This window comes from Homarus americanus, unplaced genomic scaffold (genome assembly GCF_018991925.1).
Source record: "Homarus americanus isolate GMGI-L3 unplaced genomic scaffold, GMGI_Hamer_2.0 scaffold52806, whole genome shotgun sequence".
NCBI classification, from domain to species: domain Eukaryota; kingdom Metazoa; phylum Arthropoda; class Malacostraca; order Decapoda; family Nephropidae; genus Homarus; species Homarus americanus.
In genome coordinates this window covers 10,223,928-10,249,154 of record NW_024720773.1, presented here as the reverse complement: position 1 = coordinate 10,249,154, position 25,227 = coordinate 10,223,928, and the positions used below count along the sequence as shown (strand labels likewise).

General features: G+C 46.0%; 1 protein-coding gene across 1 annotated transcript in view; it reads right to left on the bottom strand.

The window, feature by feature from the left end:
* The window catches only part of LOC121860877 (titin homolog), a 53,083-nt gene extending 28,873 nt beyond the window's left edge, over nucleotides 1-24,210 (bottom strand). The window contains exons 1-6 of the mRNA XM_042358241.1: nucleotides 24,149-24,210; nucleotides 12,121-12,190; nucleotides 9,382-11,775; nucleotides 8,779-8,868; nucleotides 7,842-8,460; nucleotides 3,493-3,536 (exon numbers count right to left, since the gene is read on the bottom strand). Coding sequence (XP_042214175.1) covers nucleotides 3,493-3,536; nucleotides 7,842-8,460; nucleotides 8,779-8,868; nucleotides 9,382-11,775; nucleotides 12,121-12,190; nucleotides 24,149-24,195 — 3,264 coding nt within the window. The 5' untranslated portion in view covers nucleotides 24,196-24,210. The remainder of the gene's footprint in view (nucleotides 1-3,492; nucleotides 3,537-7,841; nucleotides 8,461-8,778; nucleotides 8,869-9,381; nucleotides 11,776-12,120; nucleotides 12,191-24,148) is intronic.
* Between the last annotated feature and the right edge of the window lie 1,017 nt (nucleotides 24,211-25,227).

Genomic DNA, 25,227 nt, shown 5'->3' with positions numbered 1-25,227 from the left:
GGGGTCAAAGGGACAATGGGAGGGGAAGAGATAAAGAGATAAGAGAAAGGAATTATGGAAGAACGTAAGAATAAGGAGGGAAAGACGTGATAAGAATAGAAGTAAAGATTTTGGGGGAAGGCGTGGGAGTTATTGCAGAGGAAGAGAGAAAACGAATAAAAAGAAAACGAGAGCATGTAGGGGGAGGAGGAAGAGGAGGTGAAGGAAGAGGAGGTAAGGGAAGAGGAGGAAGGGGATGAGGAGAAGGGCGGAAGTGAAGGAAGAGGAGGAGAGCGGCGAAAGAGGAGTAGAAGGAAGAGATGGAGGAGGAAGAAATGGAGAAAGAGGAGGAGAAGGAAGAGGAAAAGGGTAGAAGAAGAGAAGAAAGACAGAAGTGGAAGAGGAAGAGACGGGAGGAAGTGGAGGAGTAGAAGAATGAGATGGGCGAGGTAGAGAAGGAGGTGAAGGAAGAGGAAGAGATAGTGGATGAAGAGGAGGAAGCGTAAGTGAAGGGAGAGGAGAAAAGAACACAGAGGGAAGGAAAAGAAAAGGGGTTTGGGAGAGAAGAGGTGAGAAGAGGAGAGAAGAGGAGAGAAGAGGGTGACTGCCGCACATTACACACCACCAACCACTCAATACATACACTGTACAAAAGTCCCTCTCAGATCAGCGAACAAGACGACAATAACAACACAGAGGAAGACTATCGATAAATAACACGATGGAGGCAAATCTTTCTCTCTCGTTACACACACACACACACACACACACACACACACACACACACACACACACACACACACACACACACACACACACACACACACACACACACAGAGGAAGATAATCAGAATTTAGGCCAAACAAATCAACCAATCACAGGTTCACCTTTCCTACGTCATACATGCAACAATAACCAATCACAGGCCACCTTTCCTACGTCATACATGCAACAATAACCAATCACAGGCCACCATCCAGCTTCAACTTAAGAGGGAATATTAAGTTATGTGTACATTAGATTAAGCTAAGTTAGGAGTCGTTTATGTAGGGTCAAGTTTAGGTGATTAAGTTAGCTCGGGGTTAAGTTTGGATTAAGTAATGCAAGGATTAAGTCAGATCTAGGTCGGTTAAAGTTAGTTTTATGAGTTTAAATTACGATTACGCCATAGAGGGTTAAGCTGGGATTAGGTTAGGAAATAATGTTATCGTTAGATAATGGAAAATTGTTAGGCTGAAAGGTAATTTTACGTTAGGTTAAGATTAACTTCCGTACCATTAACGTTAAATTAAGCTTTCGTTAACTTCATGTACACTGACGTTAAGTTCGCGTTGTCAACCGGGGAAGTTTTTGAGTTAAGTTCACCTGAGTTAAAATAAGAGTGGTATGGGTGACAGGTATGGGTGACAGGTGTGGGTGGCAGGTGTGGGTGACAGGTGTGGGTGACAGGTGTGGGTGATAAGTGGTTGAAGGAAGGTGTTGGAGGTAATCTGGGTGATAAATGGTTTTAAGTCAGGTGGAGTGGAGAGTGTGTGTGGAAAAGCTCGCTCTTGATTGGTGAAGGAGCTCAGGTGTAACTTGTTAAGCCTCTGGAGGTGATTGGCTCCCAGATGGATTGACCTTCTTCACTCATTTAAAGACTTCGAGGTGGCAAAACCATTACTTGTGGTTAGGTTAGGTTAGGTTTCTTAAAAAATAATATAAAATGTAAAATTATATTATAAAAAGTAGAGGAATGAACTGATGCAGCGGAGGAATGAATTTTCTTCCGTCAGTGAGTGAGTGAGTGAGTGAGTGAGTGAGTGAGTGAGTGAATGAGTGAGTGAGTGAGTGAGTGAGTGAGTGAGTGAGTGAGTGAGTGAGTGAGTGAGTGACATCCTTCAACAGTAACAAAATCACTGGGTTGCTGACAGCTCTATGTAGTGGAGTTAAATTAAGTTAAAAAAAACTAATTCAAGATGATAATTTGAGGTGGATTTCGTTTGTTACTGCAGGAGGGGAGGGGGAGAAGGGGGGGGTTCTCCGTCAGCGAAAGAGTGAGTCAATACAAAATATATGACACCGGTAGCATCAACCTACACCTTCCAGTAACTTAACTTTAACGTGAGCAACCTAACCTGACCTACTCATAACCTCCCCCACCCCCTACCCCACTTCTCGGCACCCCAGAAGGCAGTGAGAGGTAATGACACAATGCCTCTCACCTGGCACAGGCACCCTCCCCCACACACACACACTTGGCACCTCAGAATTTATATATACCTGAAGTAAAGTGGAGGAACCTGATTTATTTCTGCGTCACGTGAGGCTGATGGATTGTGGGTCACGGTGAGATGGTGGATGGAGAGGGAGGGAGGGATGGAGAGGGAGGGATGGGGAGGGAGGATGGAGAGGAGGGATGGATGGATGGGAGAGGGAGTGGGATGGATGGAGAGGGAGGAGGGATGGAGAGAGGGAGGGATGGAGAGGGAGGGATGGAGAGGAGAGGGAGGGATGGAGAGGAGGGAGGGAGAGGAGGGATGGATGGATAGGGAGGGATGGATGGATAGGAGGGAGGGATAGGAGAGGGAGGGAGGGATGGAGAGGGAGGGAGGGATGGAGAGGGAGGATGGAGAGGGGAGGGATGTACAGAAACATGCAAGGTAACTGTCCCACACACACACACACAACCACCATCGCGATACACAGCCCCCGCCCTACACCCACGCTGGCCACCCACGTCCATCAAATAAGCTGCTCAGGTGAGTCACACTAATGAGAAATCTACAACCAGGTGGACATTCCTGTAGTAGGGAGCAACTGTAGTATTGATCGAGGGTGTCTGATGCTACCACCATCACCATTAACTGCCATTACCATCACTACCATCATCACCATCACCACCACCACTTCCAACATCACCTCTACCACCAACACCACTGCCATTACTACCACCAGCACTACCACCAATACCACCACTAACATTACCACCACCACCACCACCACCACAACCCAACCACTATCATCACCACCAACAACATCACTACCACCATAAGCACCATCACCACCTGACCAAACACACTTTAAATCTGGTGATCTATCCTCACAACTAACGCACTCAGGAGGTCCAGCCATCACAGTCAATGAGTTTAATCTATAGCATTAATTACTAGCAAGATGACACACGATACAGGTAGTACAAGATACCTGTAATTAAGCTCTATGCCTCTTTACCTGTCAAAATACCTGTCACCTTGGCAAAATAATCTCAGGTAAGAATTTGGTCTAAATTTATATCAACACTATTCTTCATGACACGAGACAATCAACTCCAGTGACACTTATCTGACTCATAATTAATCTATATGACACTTTATTTAATCTGTACTAACACAATAATGAGACTAATTTATAAAAAAAGTGTCTCCACCACGAGAAGATAAACGTCTTCACCTGTCCAAACTCTACTTAATTAACCCATAAGACTCTTCACCTGTCCAAACACGACTTAATAAACAACACAATTGACTTACCTTAGCCTGGGTAGACTCGTCCACGCCACTGTCATGACCCTCTTCTGAAAAAAGGGAAGGTATTAGAACAAGAGTTTGGGTGGGCGTGTGAGGTGGCTACTCCTTCAACTCTACGGACATGCCCCTTCACATTTGACTAACTATGTCCTAAATCGAAGAAAATTGACAATATTAGAAGGTCATTTTAGGGAGTTCAACTATGGCACGATATTCATTTTGGAACCTGTGTTTGTGATATGTGTATGTGATGTGTGTGTGTGTGTGATGTGTGTATGTGATGTGCATGTGTGTATGTGATGTGTGTGTATGTGTGTAGGAGGAGGAGATGCTAATGATGTTTATACCGTATGTAGTTACAGAAATAGTATGGTTGTGTGTCTATATGAGGAGTTATCATTGTGTGAATCTAAGAGAGAAAAACTTACTATTGTAATGTTAACTGTGAACGTTTTAAGGTGGCTCCTACACAAACGTTCACCCGGGTTGGTTAAGGAAAATAAACGAAAAAAAAAAAAAATATTTCACAGGTGATATTACACAAGTAGTCGAGAATCCCATAGACACACTGTTGACGTCTACAGTAAACACACAGGTTCCAAAAATGGTTATCGTGTAAACTTTGTATCCATGATGACAACTCCTACTAACTTGAAGTTCTGCATAAGTTGAATGTTATGAATATCAAGGCGTAAGGTAAAGCTATAAATATCTTTATATAATGCAAGAAGCTGTGGTGGTACATGCATTCTTCAGGGTACGGTAAGATCATGTCAAAATATCCATCATAAATGGCTGGTCATTAGCAGACATCATCCAGGAGAAAAAACAAAAAAAACAGCAAAAATACAGCCTAGGGGAAACGTCGAAAGGGAAGAGGGGGGGAGTAGGCTAGAAAATGAGGGAGAAAAGTTTGATACGAGAGGGGAAAAATTGGCTAAGAGAGGGAGAGAGAGAGAGGGTAGGGGGCGACTAGTGAGAGGTGGATGACATACTGTTTACCTGAGGGTGGCGCGGCCGGGAAGCCACTCACTCTTACATTGGTGATGACGCAACACCTGCGCCAACACTCGCCTCAGCACTGCTCTCTACCTTAATACTCATCTAGAAGCTAAAGGATTCACTAATGTATAGCCAACGTTAGTAAAACACACACACGCACGCACACTCACACATAGGAAAGAGGAACATATAATTCCCACAGTGTTTGTGTTGGACTGTGAGGGTGAGACTAAGGGCAAAATTTCATCTTTCTAACAATTTTCATAATATTGGATTCCAATTGGTTTCAGAGGCGAGGCTAAGCTGGTCCAGGGATGCTAAGCGTCTAGTCTCCCACTGCCGCACAAGACGATACAGATGATGGGGGTAAAAATAAAAGCCTCTCTTGGGTTCATGCAGTGGCCTGCGGGATCCACAGACTGATGGATGGGCGTGGGGGGGCAGCTTGGTGGCGGGCGTGTGTGGTGGGCGTGGTCAGGTGACGAGCCGCCCCTGACCCCGGCCAGAGACCACCCGTCCACTGTGTCAGGTCACGGGGCCGGTCGTGTTCCTGCACCCCCAAACTGTACAAGAGTCACAGTGCGCCGCCGCAGCAGCAGCAGCCAGCGAGTGACGCCCCAGGAGTGAGATGTCGTGCCTGCCGTGTACAACTCTGGCTGTTGTGACAGACAAGAAGCTGCGCCGGTGACATGCTATCTGCCGGTGCCAGGTGTGGTAAGAGTGGAGTGTGGCTGCCATGCACTGTGTGGAGTGTGAGGGGGACGCTCTCTACTGAGCCTGGTGCTGATGAGGGCGGTCTGTGCGCTACATGCTTCAGAGTCATATCAAAACAATAAGAGAGGCTCCTCCACAGGCAGCGTGTTGATATCACTGTGACAGCATGAAGGCGACGGTGGTGGCTACTCAGTACAGAGCGAGCCGTGTGTGGTGGTGGCCCCTGATGGTGAGTGTAGCGTGTGGACCAGGGGAGGAAGCGTCTGTCCTGCTCCCTCACGCACACCCTACACTCCACTCAACCTCTACTTCTCTTTTCTACCCCTATAAACAAACTAATGGAGTTTTAACAATTTAGAACACTAGATACCGCTGCATATATGCATAAATATATATATATAATACAGGTACAAGTCCAATCAATAATTTGTCATATAGTGTAGCTACTGAGAGATGACGTGTGACGAGAACTTTACAGAGTGTGACGGAATGGGACGACGGAGGTGCAGGGACAGGGAGGTCTTCCACGGGTACACAACAAGCATATATGAGAAACTCTGTCAACAGTGACCTGGTAAAGCATACAGTGAAGAACAATAATGGAAGACATTAGCAGAGTAAACAATATAAAAATCCGTGCATATAAGATGGTGGGCCTCATGGTGGCTGGGTCGTGAGACCATACACACACTGCAGTGGACGCCTATTGAGATGTGGACATCACTGGAGAAACTCCTGAGGACGTCAAAAGCCGAGACAGTCTACCTGTGGACGCTAATGTGCACGCCCACTCTTGAATACCTTGTGTCAGCAAGTACTGTTGCTACAGGGGGCACCATGGAAGGTCACTGGGTCTCCGTTTCAAACTTTAGTGGGCTTGTTGTGTGGTTGTACGATGACCCGACATGGTCACTTGACGCACGTCCACTGATTTCTCAATTTTTTTTGTGTCATTTATGGGGGTTCAATCCTACTAACACAAGATATTTAAGCTGGTCCAGACTACGGGGCCCACAACAATATTTGGGGAGCACTTCCCATTAACAAAAGAATGGGAAATGCACCCCGCAAGGCCCACACAGCGGCTGGTGCCACGCGCCTACTTCACTACGACTACAGCATCAGGCTAAACACAGCTGGGCGGACACTCCTCCCACTACACCCCAACTACTACTTTATCTTACACTCACACCTACTACACCCAGCCAATAACATCTCTATTCGAATATTTGGATCTTACCTCCACACTCTGGCTAAGTACTGTACCTGCCCACACCTGACCCTTGGCATTGAGTCTGTAACCTAAACTAATGGTGTACAGAGTCTGGCTGTGTTGTTGTGATGGTGGTGGTGATATTGATGGTAGTGGTGGTGATAGTGGTGGTGATGGTGTTGTTGGTGGTGGTATTGTTGGTGTCAGGTGAACTCTCCTAGCTGGCCCAAATCTCGTGACTCTCCATTTTTTACTAGAAGGGAAAGGTCCACCACACCTATTGATTGGATAAATACCTGACTCTTCCTGGCTGCCTGTGTGGTGCTCTCAAGAGGTGTGTGTGTGTGTGTGTGTGTGTGTGTGTGTGTGTGTGTGTGTGTGTGTGTGTAAATCCTATACTGTATCTTCAATCCCATTTCTCTCACAATTCTAGGCTATATATCAAGTCCTAATGAGAGTGAAACAGGAAAATGGAACTAGACTTTGAAATTTCCCCCAAAACAACAACACTGTCCAAAGTCGTCTAACAATGAGAACCTAACCTAACCCAACCTAACATGGGGAAATTACTCCTTATTAGTTTATTTCTCCAAGGGTTTATTTTTTTCCCTCTATTTTCTTGATTTTCCTTTTTGTTATTATTTCTTCCTTTATCCCCCTTTCCTTTGGTCCTAACCTCTCTTCCCCTATTGTGCCTTACCTCTGTGTCTCACCAAACCCCCTCACTGCCACCGCGAGAACATGACCTTGGCACCGCGAGAACATGACCCTGGAAACATGACTTGACTCTTTAGGAACATGCCCCGACTCTACAGTGCTTGTGGGAGGTGTGTCTGCCCGCGTGTGTGAGGTGGCAGCAACGTGAGGGTGTAGCATAGCTGGCTTGGCGGCGTCGCAAGGCCTGGCCAACCTAACCTGACTTCCACGCCCAGTCCGCCCCCCTTCCCGACGCGACTCCTGCCTCCTCCTCCTCCTCCTCCTCCTCACCTCATCCCCATCCTCCTTAAAACGTTCCCCCTTCTCCTCGGGCTTTCTGAATTGATCACAAACGTTTCATATCTGGATCTCTGAATCAAAATCACAAACGTTTCCCCATCTGATGAGAAAAGTATTATTGAAGTGAATAAAACTTTGAAAGAATTAGTAGGGTTTTTTTTTTATCGTAGTCCAAAAAAATATGAATTAAGCCTCAAACTTGATGTTACTCAAGTTATCAGCTTATGGAAACGCCTTTGTTTACATTATGGGGGAAGATTTTTTTTTTTTTAAGTTACCAACGAGAAATATTTTGTCTATATGAGGTTGGGTTGGTGAGGGAGGGTAGGGAGAGGAGCGAAGAGGGGGAGGGGGAGGCAGGCGGGGGTGGGAAGGGGAGCACACCTGCACTCCCGTAGAGGCAGGACCCACGACCCACCCTTCGCACCTGCACGTTTCCGTCGGGCAGACTTGCGGGGTCTCTTAGCTGACACTGTCTTCTTCTTTTCCTTTGGCTCTTCCTCTTCCCCTTCCTTAGCTTCTCCTTCTTCCTTTCCTCCTTTTTCTTCATCTTCGTCTCTCTTTTCCTCTTGTTCGCCGGGCGCCTCTTCTTCTTCTTCCTCCTCCTCCTCCTCCTCCTTAGCTCCCTCTTCCTCTTCTTTAACCTCTTCTTCACCTTCGTCGCCTGCCGCCGCCTCCTCCTCTTCCTTTCCTTCTACTTTCTCTGTTTCCTTCTCCTTTTCTTCTTCCTTCTTCTCCTCCTCCTCCTTCGCTTTATCACTCGCTTTAACTGGTTCCTCTTTCGCCTCTTCTGTTACTTCTACTTTATCCAATTTCTCTGTCTGCTGCACTTCTGATTCCTCCTTCCCAGCATCATCGTGTGTCGCCTTTGCCTTGTCTTTCGTAACCTCTTTCTCTTCCTTCGCCTTATCGTCTACTTTGTCTTCTTCCTTTGGTTTTACGACTTTGTCTTCTTTTGCCTTTTCTTCTACTTCCTTCGCTTCTTTCTTTTCCTTCTCTTCCTCTGCTTTTTTCTCCTCTTTCTCTACTTTCTTCTCTTCTTTCTTTTCCTCTTCCTCCTCTGGTACTGCTACTTTCTTTTCTTTCGCTTTCTTCTCTTCTTCTTTTTCTACTTTCTTTTCTTCTAACTTCTTATCTTCCTCTTTCTCTACTTTCTTTTCTTCCTCTTTCTCTACTTTCTTTTCTTCCTCTACTTTCTTCTCTTCTTCTTTCTCTACTTTCTTCTCTTTTTTCTCTACTTTCTTTTCTTCCTCTAATTTCCTCTCTTCTTCTTTCTCTACTTTCTGTTCTTCTAATTTCTTCTCTTCCTCTTTCTCTACTTTCTTTTCTTCCTCTACTTTCTTCTCTTCTTCTTTCTCTACTTTCTTTTCTTCCTCTACTTTCTTCTCTTTTTCTTCCTCTACTTTCTTTTCTTCTACTTTCTTCTCCTCCTCTTTCTCTACTTTCTTTTCTTCCTCTTTCTTCTCTTCTACTTTCTTTTCTCCCTCTTTCTTTTCTTCTACTTTCTTCTCCTCTTTCTCTACTTTCTTTTCTTCCTCTACTTTCTTTTCTTCCTCTCTCTTCTCTTCTACTTTCTTCTCCTCTGTCTCTACTTTCTTTTCTTCTTCTTTCTTTTCCTCTACTTTCTTTTCTTCTTTCTTTTCCTCTACTTTCTTCTCTTCTTTCTTTTCCTCTACTTTCTTTTCCTCTACTTTCTTCTCTTCTTTCTTTTCCTCTACTTTCTTCTCTTCCCCTTTCTCTACTTTCTTTTCTTCCGCTACTTTCTTTACTTCCTCTTTGTCTACTTTCTTCTCTTCTACTTTCTTTTCCTCCTCTTTCTCTACTTTCTTCTCTTCCTCTTTCTCTACTTTCTTCTTCTCCTCTTTTTCTATTTTCTTCTCTTCCTCTACTTTCTTCTCCTCTTTTTCTACTTTCTTCTCTTCCTCTACTTTCTTCTCCTCTTTTTCTACTTTCTTCTCTTCCTCTACTTTCTTCTCCTCTTTTTCTACTTTCTTGTCTTCCTCTACTTTCTTCTCCTCTTTTTCTACTTTCTTCTCTTCGTCTACTTTCTTCTCCTCTTTACCCTTATCTCCTTTCTCCTCCTTTGCATCAGTAACATCGAGTTCATCCTCCTCTTCATCTTGTGTTTTGTCTTCTTCTGATTTATCACTGTCTTTACCTATTCCACTTTCTTTCTCTGACTCGCTTTCCTTCCCCTCCTCTTCCTCTTTACTCTTCTTCTCCTCCTCCTCTTTACCGACTTCTTCCGTTTTACTTTTTTCTTCTGTTTTACTTACTTCCTCCTCTTTTTTACTCTTGTCTTCCTCTTTACTCTTTTCCTTCTCTTTAGTTTTGTCTTCTACTTTACTCTTATCTTCCTCCTTAGTTTTGTCTTCTACTTTACTCTTATCTTCCTCCTTAGTTTTGTCTTCTACTTTACTCTTTTCTTCTACTTTAGGCTTTTCTTCCTCCTTAGTTTTGTCTTCTACTTTGCTCTTATCTTCCTCCTTAGTTTTGTCTTCTACTTTACTCTTATCTTCCTCTTTAGTTTTGTCTTCTACTTTACTCTTTTCTTCTACTTTAGGCTTTTCTTCCTCCTTAGTTTTGTCTTCTACTTTGCTCTTATCTTCCTCCTTAGTTTTGTCTTCTACTTTGCTCTTATCTTCCTCCTTAGTTTTGTCTTCTACTTTGCTCTTATCTTCCTCCTTAGTTTTGTCTTCTACTTTGCTCTTATCTTCCTCCTTAGTTTTGTCTTCTACTTTACTCTTATCTTCCTCCTTAGTTTTGCTCTTATCTTCCTCCTTAGTTTTGTCTTCTACTTTACTCTTATCTTCCTCCTTAGTTTTGTCTTCTACTTTACTCTTATCTTCCTCCTTAGTTTTGTCTTCTACTTTACTCTTATCTTCCTCCTTAGTTTTGTCTTCTACTTTACTCTTATCTTCCTCCTTAGTTTTGTCTTCTACTTTACTCTTATCTTCCTCCTTAGTTTTGTCTTCTACTTTACTCTTATCTTCCTCCTTAGTTTTGTCTTCCTCTTTACTTGTATCTTCCTCCTTTTCCCCTACTTTACACCTCTCTTTCTCCTTCTCGTCTTCCTTTCCCTTTTCCTCCTCTTTCTCCTCGGCGTCCCCCTTCTGCTTTGACTTTTCACCACCTTCGGCGCCGTTTTCACCACCTGCGGCGCTGTTTTCACCACCTGCGGCGCTGTTTTCACCACCTGCGGCGCTGTTTTCACCACCTGCGGCGCTGTTTTCGCCACCTGCGGCACCCTTTTCACCACCTGCAGCGCCCTTTTCACCACCTGCAGCGCCCTTTTCACCACCTGCGGCACCCTTTTCACCACCTGCGGCACCCTTTTCACCACCTGCGGCGCCCTTTTCACCACCAGTGGTAACTTTATCACTTACAGGCATTTCCTTATCACTTTTCGCCCCATTTCTCGTCGTCTTCTGGGTCGAGTCTTTATCCTCGGCTGTTTTGTCCTCCTTCCCTGTTTTATCATCGTCTTTGCCTGTTCCGTTTTCCGTGGCTGTGTCTTCATCCTTGCCGTCGTCCTTCTCTTTCTCCTCCCGGTCCGCCTTTTCCTTGGCACCTTCCTCCTCTTTTTTCACTTGTTCTTGATCGTCTTTCTCCTTCTCCTCGTCCTCATGCTTCTCCTTTTCCACTTTGCCCTCACCCTCAGTCTGTCCCTCTTTCCCTTTCCCACCATCACCTTCACTACCTGTTGCACCTTGCCCATTACCTGCCCCGCGCGCCTCTACGGTCGCCGACGATTCCCGAGTTGAATCTTCCCTTGAACTGGCTCCTTTCTCTCCCTGTGTTGGCGTTACCCCTCTGTCGTCGGTCGAGCCGTCTACTGATGACCCGTCGCCGCCAGGGTCACTGCCTCTGTCGTCGTCTACGGGGTGTTGGTCGCCGTTGGCTGCTCTGCCGTCGATGACGATGGAGATGGCTGGTCCGGCGCCCTGGGTTTTCGCCTTAGCGCCAGTCTGTTCCTCGTCCTTCTTGGCATCTTTCCCGCACGGCTCCTCTGCCTTGCTCGCCGCGTCTGCCTTATCGCTTGGTTTGTCTTGCACGCCTTTATCCTTGGGCGTGTCTGCGGGGACGTCCTGCTGGGGTTTAGGTGGCGTGGGGGTGGCTGCGGTGCTCACACTAGCCTTCCCGTTCACAGACCCGTTCTGTTTGACGGCTACAGACGACGGCTGCACCACCACGTCGTCGTTGTCGTCGTGTTCCTGTTTACCGTTGGCCGCACTGCCCACTTTCTCCATCTTGGTGACGTCGACGCCTGGGGAGGGTTGAGGGGCCTTAACGGTGACTGTGGTCGCAGGAGCTGGTGCCTCAGGCTTGTGGTCCGCCACCTTCGCCTCCACCGTCGACACCTGTACACATAACCATCAGCCAACAGCACAAGTCAGGGGGAAGCAACACTAAATACCCAGACCCGGACCAGGGACTGCAAACGTTTAATAAGTCAAGTTAGGTTATGTGAGATGACGTCAAGAGTAGGTTAAGTAGGGAATGGGGTTCATTAGGTTAGGTTAAGTTAAATTTAGTTAGGGGTAAGTTAAGTTAGCCTTGAGGTAAGCAAGATTAAGTTAAGAGTATAATCCGGGTCTGGGGGGTTGAGCGAGTCCCCAGGTGAAGTTAAGTGTAACCACAAATTCTGCATCAGTAATGTCATGACAGAGAGCAAGAGTTGGCGGGGCTAAAGGGGAGGGCCTCACCTGGGCTGGCGGGGGCGGATCAGCTGGCCTGGTGGCGGCACCGTTCGCTGCGCCAGGGTCCATCACGACTCTGCAGAGATGGCCACCTGTCATCCTCTCTCTCTCACTCAAACTCACAAGAACACAATTCACATACATAAACATACACGTTCTGTATCACTCACAAACAATTTATTCTTTCCTCTTTCACAAACATATACTTCACATTCTTTCACATACACGCATTTGCACACACACACACACACACACACACACACACACACACACACACACACAGTACACTGCCACACTCCGACTTGAACCAAAACAGTCGACTTGAAAAAAGGTGTAATACTCGTCCTATACATCGGTGATATGTCCAGAATTTGAGCCCTCCCCCAGCTTATTTCACCTGATGATTAAACACCATAACGGCACCTGGGAATGAGAGGTTAGGTTTGGTTCGGTTTGGTTTGGTTAGGTTAGGTTAGGGTAATTCATCTGAAGTTGAAATAAGCTGGAGGTTCAATATTCACGTCTAGTTGTGTCTTTCTCAAAATTGTTTGACCTTTGACCTCTTGACTGATACAGCCGGCACTAATCTCCCTACTCACGAGGCGAGGTTAATACGCACCTCCAATATTACGTAGTCAAAAAGAGTAAATACTAAAATACGCCATTTCTAGTAAAACACAGTACTGGACCCTAAACTAGAGCCTGGGTACTATTTATAGTAAAAGTTAATCTAACCCAAACTAAGTTACTGTGTCAATAACCCAATTTCAGTGTTTCGTGGCGCTGACTCTAACCTTTGACCTACCAACATAATCAATACGGATCTTCCTAGTCACGTGGGACACCACCAGTGAAGCCTCAACTTGGGGTTCACGTGATCTAAAGCGTCTAATAACGGATGAGCGCACACACAAACAACCTAACGACCAAGCCTAACTGCCAACTGGGACCTGTCCACCAGAAGAGGCCTAAGACTATAACAATACTGTACACGTAACTAGAGGCAACAGGTGGTGGTCAGACGCCAGGAGACCGGTAGGTGTATGAGGCAGCACAAGGCCAAGAGTAAAGGTGATGGCGAATTCTGAGCGGAGGCGTCATAAACTTTCCACCTTAATTACACCACTGGACAATGACGGGCGAACCTGCAGCACTAAACAGCATCAGCAACAACAAGTGCAGCAGGTTCGGAGGTTGACTGTAGCCAGCTCAGCCTCCGGGGACAGAACCATCAAGGGCGTGAATGATGTAAACACACTCCCTGGGTAGTCTTGGTGGAGTCTCTGGCCTGGGATACGACACCACACACCGAAAGGTCAGACCAACACCCTCAGGGCCCTGTATACCACGGCGGAGGGGAACCACGAGAGAGAGAGAGAGAGAGAGAGATGGAGAGTCAATGAAGTGAAGAGATAAGCGAAATAGAGAAGAGAAGAGGGTTTAGAGAAGAGAAGAAATAGAGAACTAGACGGTATATGATATGTGGATTACTCAAACCATGACAGCTCAAGAGTCCCCCCTTCCTCCCTCTCCCCCAACCCACGACCACCAACCCACAGGTCTCCCCCCCACCCACGTCATGGCCCCTCCTCACCCAAGGCTCATCATGTTGAATAAAGGCAAAACTATAAATAAATACAAGAGAGAGACTCGTTATCTCCCCCTGGCCTCCACACACCCAGGCACACCTGACCTCTACTCACCCTGGCCTCCACACACCCAGACACACCTGACCTCTACTCACCCTGGCCTCCACACACCACACCCCTGACCTCTACTCACCCTGGCCTCACACCCAGACACCCTGACCTCTACTCACCCTGGCCTCCACACACCCAGACACACCTGACCTCTACTCACCCTGGCCTCCACACACCCAGACACCCTGACCTCTACTCACCCTGGCCTCCACACACCCAGACACCCTGACCTCTACTCACCCTGGCCTCCACACACCCAGACACACCTGACCTCTACTCACCCTGGCCTCCACACACCCAGACACACCTGACCTCTACTCACACTGGTCTCCACACACCCAGACACCCTGACCTCTATTCACCTTGGTCTCCACATGCCTTGATCTCCACACGCCTTGGTCTCCACATACCCTGATCTCCACACGCTCTGGCCTCCATACACCCCCTGGCCTCCATACACCCCGGCCTCTACACACAACTAACCTCTTTTCTTTCACATGCTCTGTCTAAATACACCCAGGTGCTATTTAATTATCATCCTACACCTGTGTAAACATTCCCTCCACCACCACCTTCCCTCCACCACCACCTTCCCTCCACCACCACCTTCCCTCCACACCCTCTCCCCCAGTCCCCCTTCCTCACCCCATTCTCCTATTTACCATTTAATATCTTCCCCTTCCCTTCTCTTCTCTTCTCTATCTCCTCCCTCTTCATCCACTCTCCCCTCCACCTCCCCTTCATAACCCCATCAGTTATCCTTTCCTCTCCTCTCTCTTCCCTCCTATTCCCTCTATCCCCTATCCCCCCTTCCATCCACCTTTATAACAAATGAGTGAAGAAGGAATCAAGATAAAGAAGGTAACCGAGCAATGAGAAAAAGGAGAGAGAGAGAGAGGAGAGAGAGAGAGATGTAAATAAATAGCATAATATATCACCATTACCAGCTGAAGGGAGATCTTGTTAGGTGGTTAGTGGACAGGAGCAGGAGTCTCTCAAGGGCCCTTCCTACCACACACTGATGCCCTCCCGACCCTCGCACTCCACGCACCGAGAGAGAGAGAGAGAGAGAGAGAGAGAGAGAGAGAGAGAGAGAGAGAGAGAGAGAGAGAGAGGTAAGAAAGATAGACAGACAGACACAATAAAGTGTATATACAGCTGACAACTAGAACTAACCTAGTCTTAAATTCTAATGTGGGGGAAGGGGGGGGGTTAAGTGTCTACGCAGGAAGGGGGGTTAATTGTCTTCACGTAGGGGAGGAGGTAATAGAATAAGAAGGAGGAGGAGGAGGGTGAGTTTAGACCATCCAGCATCCTAGTAAACGAGAAGATCCTCGTCGCCACGCCCATGATGCTGCGCCACGCCTATGAGACAGTGACGTCAACATCCTCCTCCTCCTACCCCCCTCCCTCCCCCCCTCATCTTCCCTAGCGTCGCCGGCTGCCTCCACCGTCAACACAATGGCACACGTCCCCATCACCAAGGTTATCTGTCTGTCCTACACCAGCCACACACACACACACACACACACACACACACACACACACACACACACACACACACACACACATTAACCTCCTCGTTTCTCAGATCGTCTTAAAGAGAGGAAAATTTCTTCACACACACACTTCTGGAGGTAACTGTATCTTGTCGCTGTCTCCGTTTACAGCACTGCTCTCTCTCTCTCTCTCTCTCTCTCTCTCTCTCGAGCTAGGTCAGGGCAGCAGGTACCGTCCCAGACGCTGTGTATCGACGTGAGTGTGTCGGGATATTGACTGTGATATTACTACATTCTCACGACCGACACCTGCTTATTGGTGTCCTGCCAGGTGAAGCAAGGCTAGGGTGGGGAAGGGGAGAGAAGAGGGGAAGGGGGAAGGGGGAGAGGGGGAGAAGAGGGGAAAGTGAGTGAGGGAGGGAGTAAGAGAGAAAGGACGAGGAAAGCTTCAAAAGGACAGAATAGGGTAAGAGGAAGGAAGAAATGAGGGAGGGAGGGATAAATGTGTGTGTGTGTGTGTGTGTGTGTGTGTGTGTGTGTGTGTGTGTGTTGGATTAAGTTCATTTGGGTGTAAAGGAGTTGTATTTGCGGTTGGGTGTGACGTGTAAATGGGAGTAAGTGGGTGTAGGTGAGACAGGTAAGTGGGTGTAGGTGAGACAGGTAAGTGGGTGTAAGTGGATGTGGGTACAAGAGTATAATTGGGTGGGTATCGGTGTAGGTAGGTGAGGGTGGTGGGTGGTTGGGTGGGTGGGGTTATAAGAACAGGTGTGACTTCAAATGGGTGTGGCTGCAGGTAAATGGGTGTGGAACGGACCAGCATGACGATACACACACACACACAGACACACACACACACACACACACACACACACAGATAGCAGGTGGGGGTGCATAACAACTTGGTGGCTACAGTCGATACACCTCGCATTCCTGACCTACAGTGACCACTCCACCTACCACACTACTGAGGTATCCGATTCAGCTGGAGGCGTGGTGGTGGTGGTGATTGACGGGAGGAGGGGGGGTGACGGGGCCCTAACAATAATTCAAACAAACCAACAGATTATTAACAGGTGTGGAGTTAATGAGGATAAGCTGATGTACAGGTGTCAACAGGTGTACTTAGCAGCCTAACGTTACCGTGCAGGTGATGGAGAGGCCAAGTTAACAGCAGACAAACACTCAGGCATACCATAACACTCCACCATCCCACTGTGCCCTCCCCCCCTCTCTCTTCCTTACCCTTCCACCCTCTTACACCCACTTCCATATTTCCCCTCTCATAACTATCCCTCACCTCCCTCCCCCTCTCATAACAATCCCTCACTCCCCTCCCCTCTCATAACCCCCTCATTTCCCTCTCCTCCCACGCCCTCTCACTCACCAAGAAGAATTTAATTTCCTAAAAGCTTCAGGTCATTTGATAGAGGGAAGTAGTTCCTCGTTGTCAACACCCTTGTTTCCTGGACATAATTAGAGTGGCTTTTAAAAACTCGTAAAATCAGTGTATAATTTATGTGTTTATATCTTCGTTAACTAACTTACTGATTATTATTATTATTATTATTATTATTTATTCATTTTGATGTTATTACTATTATTATTATTATTATTATTATTAACGTTATCATTATTACTATTATTATCACTTATTATTATTATTATTATTATTATTATTATTACTATTATTATTATTATTTATTATTATTATCATCAATGGTTAAAAATATCTAGACGAAATAAATTAATATAATACAAATTGGAGCTAAATTTACCGGGGTCTGGTTTGTTGCTTGGCGTAAATTATTATCAATTATACATGTACTATAATTCTGGTTGTAATTATCGTGTGTATTCATGTGTTATTAGCTGAAGGGAATTATATACGAGGTGAGAAAGAAAGAAAGAGATAAAAAGAAAGAAAATGAAAAGAGAGAGAAAAAGAAAGAAATAAAATGAAAGAGAGAAAGAAATAAAAAATGAAAGAAAAGAGAGAGAGAGAGAGAGAGAGAGCCACCATTCCCTAATCTACGCACTTCACCGCTCACGTTTCACTTACAGTCGCCATAAGATCAACAACTTTTACTCAGCCTTATAATTACAAGTAAGGAATTCCAACAGCTCAAGACTCACCACAAAATTACTTTCTATTAACACGAGTTGTCATTTTGGGTAGAAAGTTAAATTAGCCTAAGTCGCCATAGTGAGATAACAAATGTATGGAGAGGGACCAATCACAACACATCACCCATGACCTCTGACCAATCATCTACCAGGGAACAAATATTTACTCTCTGATAGGTCAAACGCGGCAGCCGTCAACCAATCAGTTTTTCCTTAAACCTTCTAAATAAATACACGTTAAACGCTCCATATAACATCACCACCTTAGCTTTAACATTTTTATCTGCGTTCTGTTTCGTTAAATTGGTTCGTGGGTGTTCAAAGGTTCTCCAGACACCGCCGGACACGCAGACGGTGAGCTGTAATTACTCAGGAAGGTCTTCTGGAAAAAATACTCCACGAGCCAAACAGATAAAGCCAAGGGGACCTGTCGTCTGCATGCAAAGAAATCTTTATTGGAACTCGGTAACAATTTACGAAGGGAGGAGACAAAGGGAGGGAGGGGTAAGGGGAGTGGGAAGAGAGGGAGGGGAGTGGGAAGAGGGAGGGAGGGGAGGGGTAAGGGGAGTGGGAAGAGGGAGGGAGGGGAGGGGTATCCGAAAAATGAAAATCATGTTCCAGAGCCGAAAATATTTTTGCTCATCTATATTTACAGGGACAGGTGAGCCCGCCTCATGCACACGAACACGGCAGCTGGCTGGGCCCTCAGGGACTGAACCCTTGAAACATATAGATGACCTAGCATGACCTGCCGAATACACTGGTGATCTAGCTTGACTTGCCTAATATACTGGCGACCTAGCTTGACCTATCTGTCCTGCAGGCAAAACACAGGTAACCAAGTCTTCTCCCTCGTATGACCCACCACCAGCCTCCCTCACGGTGGGATGGACCGAGTGGCACTTGGATAGCATAGATTGAGTGAGGTTAGGTTAGGTTAGGTTGAATGAGGTAGAAAACGCACACAATACCCACTACCCACCCACAAAGATCAACCTCACAACCATCAACCAAAACACAACAGAAACATCCCACCACCCACACCCACCACCCACACCCACCCAGTACCGCCCTGATATTCACCGTTCACTTCACTTAACTCTCCCTCCCTCCCAAGAAACTCGGCAACAAAGTCTGGGCTTAAGTCGTCGTCAGTGATGTATTTCGCCAAAGTTTCTCAAGTTTATGCCGAGGTGTTTTCTGAGGAGCTCTAAGACTGCTTTACCGCTGGTGATTGTGGACGAGAGAGGCGCCAGTCAGAGAGGCCAAGGACCCCCGTGGTGTAGTGTTTTATATTTGTTTATCTAGCCATCTAGCCATCTATCTGTCTGTCTGTCTTTCTCTCTATCCATCTACCTGTCTGTTTATCTATTCTTCTATCGGTCTCTCTATCCATCTGTCTCTCTGTCTGCTTTTCTATTCATATATATGTTTATTTACCTATCTGTTTGTGTATCTAGTCATATGTTTATCTCTCTATCCATCTATCTGTCTCTATCCATCTCTTCTGTCTCCCCTATCTACCCTCCTACCCCCTCTCTGTGTGTGTGACAGATCAAGTGGTACAGACAAGAGAAGAAAGTGTCATCATAACATTCCACCCTCCCCACCACCATCCTTTTCAACATCCCTCCTTCCCCCACCCACCTCAACATCCCTCCTTCCCCACTCACGCCCCTCTTCTTCCCCAACTCCTCCCCCTCCCTCCCTCCTTATTATCAATTTGCCTATTCAAGTCCAGATGAATAGAGACATAAACACAGATCCTAATAAACGTGTGGTAAGGTTAGGTTAGGTTAGAGTGGTAAGGTTAGGTAAGGTTAGGTTAGGAGGGTTAGGTTAGGTTAGGTTAGGAGGTGGTTAGTTAGGGGTTAGGAGAAGAGTTAGGAGTGGTTAGGTTAGGTTAGTTAGAGTGGTAAGGTTAGGTTAGGGTTTAGGAGTTAGTTTAGGGGTTAGGAGTTAGAGTTAGAGTTAGTTAGGAGTGGTTGGGTTAGGTGGTTAGAAGGTTAGGTTAGGAGTGGTTGGTTAGGGGTTAGGTTAGGTAGAGTGGTAAGGTTAGGAGGTAGGTTAGGGTTAGGGTTAGGAGTGGTAAGGTTAGGTTAGGTTAGAGTGGTAAGGTTAGGTTAGGGTAGGTTTGGGTTAGGTTAGGTTAGGTGGTTGGGTTAGTTAGTTAGGTGGTGGTTTAGGTTAGGTTAGGAGTGGTTAGGGTTAGTTAGGTTAGTTAAGTTAGTTAAGAGTGGTTAGGTAGAGTTAGGAGGTTAGGTTAGGTTAGGTTAGGTTAGGGTTAGGTAAGGTTAGGTTAGGTTAGGGTTAGGTTGGGTTAGGTTAGGGTTAGGTTAGGTTAGGGTTAGTGGTTGGGTTAGGGTTAGATGGATGTAAATGTTGCATGTGTAGCTTATTGACTCTGATGGTTGTGTGTGGTGGTGGTAGTAGTAGTGGTGACTGGATTTAGCTCTGATTGGTCCAGGTTCAAACACAGAGGTACAGGAGCCACAGCCAATCAGAGGAGGTAGTCAGATTACTACTGGGAGGTGGGGTTGTCTGCACGGCCAAAGTCCTCCTCCTCCCTACCTTCTCATCCTCCTCCTCCACGAAGGTTCTTTACCCCGTCTCCTTCACCGTCTCTTTCGTCGCCTCCTTCACCGTCTTCTCTAACGACTCCTTCACCGACTCCTTCACTGTCTCCCCCATTGCCTCGTTCAATACGTCCTTAGCAGCCAACACACTCAAAACACACACACAAACATACACACACACTCACGGCTGGCTGTCAAAACACACACACACACACACACACACACACACACACACACACACACACACACAATACAAGTTACAGTTATGTATTCTTATATTACAAAACCATTATAATCGAACACTTAGAACAACTATGGTCTAGGGATATATTATAGAGTTAAACTGTGAGTACAATATGGCATTAGAGGGACATATTAAAGAGGTCATATTAGGGGTTCAAAGAGGGTGTGTGTGTGTGTGTGTGTGTTTAAAGAAGACGTGAATAGTGTATGTATGTATGTATGTATGTATGTATGTAAAGACGTTCATAGTGTCGATGTGCTAACTTTGAATCCCTGACGTGACCTCCTTATCAACATACGAGGAACCTGAAAGGATGAACTACAATATTATAACATCTAGGAAAACACAAGTTAATATAGAGGTGTTAATGATAAAAAGACAAGGTATTAATGTTAGATTCACAGGTGTTAATATTAAGCTCTCAGGTGTTAAAATTAGGTACACAGGTGTTAGTATTAGGTTAATGGGTGTTAAAACGACAGATGTTAAAATATGAAGCTCATGGATGTTAATTATACAGAGGCAGGTTATCAATGTTAAATACACAGGTGGAAATGTACTCGAATAAAAGGTGTTTTTAGCTGAGGGTGACAAGGGGGCTGGTGACAAGGGGCTGGTGACAAGGGGGCTGGTGACAAGGGGCTGGTGACATGGGGGCTGGCGACAAGGGGCTCGTGACATTCTACTGGCATTTCCTCACCGCTTCCTCCTCGCTCTCCGGCCAAACTCACACTCCATACTGGCCAAGCATTCCTTCACACTCTTACACACACACATACATACATACATACATACACATATGCATACATACATACATACATACATACATACATACATACATACATACATACATACGTACACTTAACAAGATGGGTAATGTCCTGTAAACACGCATGTATATTAAGAGCCCATATGCATATGTATATAGAGAGAATATTAAGTTATTATCTATAAGAATGATCATATAAGAATACATTATACGTGTGTCTTATGTATGCCACCAAACAGTCGTATAAATACAATGAAATATGAATATACACCTCCTGTCACATACTAGTAAATGTAAGCTAGTATACAAGCACAGACAGGCGAATAAGAGGGTCACATACTAGGAAATATGAAAGCACGGGTGAAACTGCATACAGGAAGAACCCGCATTAACCCGCACACACGCACACACACACACACACACACACACACACACACACACACACTTACTATTAACTATTAAAATATATTTCTTTTCCTATTGCAAAAAAATAAAAATAAAATATCCTGACTGTAACCCAACCATTTGTCTATACTGTAACTGTAAGCGCCCTAAGTCATAATACTGTACTGTAATGTCATAATACTGTACTAAAAATCTACCCCACTGAATTAAAACATAAATAATTCCTCCTTTTAAAATATTTGTGGTAATTTATTTCCCCCCCTTCCCTCCGTCCGTCCCTTGAATGACGTCTCAAGAGGCATAACCCGACTCTCACGTGCTCTTAAGTGGCTGTTGCCTTATGTACACCACTTTACACATATTAATTAATCAAATCTCCCTAAAAAAATGAGACCTAGTGTTTGGTGATTATTTTTAGGGCGTGAAAAAATGTCATAAGTGCTTAGGCTTAAAATTTAATGGGGTTTTATTGGGAATGATTAAGGTGTTTTAAGGGAAGAGGATTTAGGATTTAAGGAGAGGATTGAGGGTAGGGGTTAAGGGTTTAAGGGTAGGATTAAGGGTTTAAGGGTAGGATTGAGGGACAACTAGTGTAGGATGGAGAGACAAATAGTGTAGGATGCAGGACAGGGTGTGAAGGATGCAGGACAGGGTGTGAAGGATGCAGGACAGGGTGTGAAGGATGCAGGACAGGGTGTGAAGGATGCAGGGAGGTAGGAGCCATCATTGATCAGCTCGTTCTAAAGGAGAAACGACGAATGGGTGTAAACGCTTGGTTGACTGCTAGCGGGAGGGGGAGGAGCAGGAGGAAGAGCGGGGAGAGGGAGGAGGGAGGAGGGAAAAGAGGAGAGGAAGAGGAAGAGGGGAGGGAGGGGGAGGAGGAAGAGGGGGAGGAAGAAGAGGGGGAGGGAAGAGGAGGAGGAGGAAGAAGGGGAGGAGGAGGAGGAGGAGGAAGAAGGGGGGAAAAGAGGGGAGGAGGAAGGAAGGGAGGAAGAGGAGGGAAAAGAGGAGAGGGAAGAGGGGAGGTGGGAGGAGGGGAAGAGGAGGAGGAGGAAGAAGGGGAGGAGGAGGAGGAGGAGGAAAGAGGGGGAGGAGGAAGAAGGAAGGGAGGAAGAAGGGAGAGGAGAGGAAGGAGGGAGAAAACTTTACCTTTACACTCAAACAACATTTTCATTTACTTCTTTGATATTTATAAACAAGGACTCAAACAAGTTATTACTTAAACAATCTTATTAATCAAGCAATTTCTTATGCAGGCTACAGTGACAACCTCGATATAACGGGAATTTCATCTCTATATAGTTCGTTAGATGGGAGGTTTCGCATATAACGGACCCTCGATATAGCGTACTTTCATCTCTATATAGTTCGTTAGATAGAGGTTTCACTATATGACTGTATCTCTAGGAACAATCAACATCTTGCTTATCTTGATTAAAACAAAGAAACTCAGCCTCATTCTTAACCTATCAACATTTGCAATCAACTTTCAACATTTGCAACATTTACCAGATTAAAAAAAAATTTATCTTCACCAAATTAATCACTAAACTTGCTTCCTTTCAATTATCGTTTATCCATAATCAAACAATGAATTTCAACTCCATCAATCCACCAATCAATCACTTAATTAAGCTCAACCAATCACCACTCCCTTACCTTGCAACTACCCAATCACCACATCGTCTTTTATCCAATCAAGTAATCGACTATTTGTATCTCTCTAATTAATCAATCTATCAAGCAAGCAATCAAGATAGATAGATAGATAGATAAAGATGGAGGTATAGATCAACTGATAGACTGAAATAGCTCGATAGACTGATAGATAGATATAAATAGATGGATAGATTGAAATAACCAAATACTCTCTCTCAAGACTGACAAAACTAAGCTTCACACGCACGCACGCACACACACACACACACACACACACACACACACACACACACACACACATACACGTTAAAATCTTCCTGATGCGACACTAAGATGAAACTAATTATACTAAAAATATGTTAAAATTATATATATACCCGTAATTAGGTATTAGGAAGCAACTCAGTAAGCTATATGAACTTTATATTCTCTGTGTTAAGGTAAAAGTTAGTTTATATTGAGGTAAAATTACTTAAAATGTTAATATTTGGGTTAAGTTCAAGGAGAAGATGTTAACTTTGGTAAATGTGGTGTTAAGTGTCTTATATGGGTTAATTCGTTAGGTTAAAGCATCGGTGTGATACTGCCATGGGTAAGAGTTAGTGTGGTGTTGTTTCTGACCCTTTGTGTACAAGGCACTATGACCTGTCCTGGTGTGCCACAATTTCTTTCTCTGGCACTAGTGACCTGAGGACCACCATGACCAGGTTACTCAGATACTGGTGACCTAAGGACTATCATGGCCAGGTTACTCAGATACTAGTGACCTAAGGACTATCATGGCCAGGTCACACAGATACTGGTGACCTAAGGACTATCATGGCCAGGTCACACAGATACTGGTGACCTAAGGATCACCATGGCCAGGTCACTTTGTCACTACTGTAAGACTTTGTGACGCCATACTTCTGCCCGGCCATGGCCACACGTCAGCACAGCACGAGTTGACGACCCAGGCTGTAGGAGCGGCACCCGGGGCGGCACCTTGGTCTGGGGTCATGAGTGGGAGTGGCGCCGCGTAGCAACAACTCAGGCTGTGGTGATGTGGTTATACTGACCTGATGCATGAGGTGAACACACAGCCGGGAGGTAGATATATGACCATGCAGCGACAACTCCACACTTAACATCGTTCACACACTCTCAACAACAACATTCTTCATATATTTGGCCCCGGTCGGAGGAGCGACTGATCCACCACACAATAGGTGACACCCTCGTCTTCACTGTCAGGAAACCGTGTCACTCTCAGCCTCAACTGCCGCTACGTAATACATCCTACATAAAGGTTGTGTTGGGGCGTGGTAGAGCGCTGCCCCCTTGGGTGCCACACCAGTCTCCTACCTTCCCTGGAGAGAGACAGCAAGTAGTTGCTGCGTGTGTGTTAACGTGAGGCTCTGCTGCTCACTACACCACACACCAGGGTCTGGTCCGTGACTGCCGCCTGCACACACCCGACACTCTCACTCGCCAAGTGTGACTGACTGACCGCCGGACGACCACTGCCTTAAGTAACCTCTGTGGGTGTAATGGTGGCGCCACCCACCCTGATGGACGGCCGACCTCAACTCCTGTCCTTAGATGGCTGGGATCACTCAGGTGCGGCGGAATAGGCTCTCTGAGGCAGAAGGAAGAGGGGCAGTGGGTGGGCGTGTGAGGTGGGCGTGTACAGGGAGGAGAGAGTGGTGTGGGCGGCGCGGGCGGTAGTGTCCCCCGCGACGGTGCTCGACGCTCTGCAGCAGGAATGCGGCCCGCGCTGCTGACTGCCAAACACGATGGCTGCCGCACGCACCAACATCCACATATTGTAACCACATTTTAATACCCAACCGACACCCAGATCGTGACCCTGGCGGGCGAGGTGGCTAACACGTTGTTGATAGTGTGTGTGGGGGTGTGTGGGGGGAGGGCACCTAGGGCAGTGGCTGGGCAGGGGCCCCAAGATGGGTAGAGTGGCAACTATTCCCCAGCAAGTGGTTACCAATGGCACGAAGACACGAGGGGCCCCGGCGGCTCCCTCCCTCACACCAACACAACATCTCCACCTCTGATTGACATACACAAACACAAACACACACACACACACACACACATCATATCCCTCACCTAATCACCACTAACACGCCCCTTAACGCCG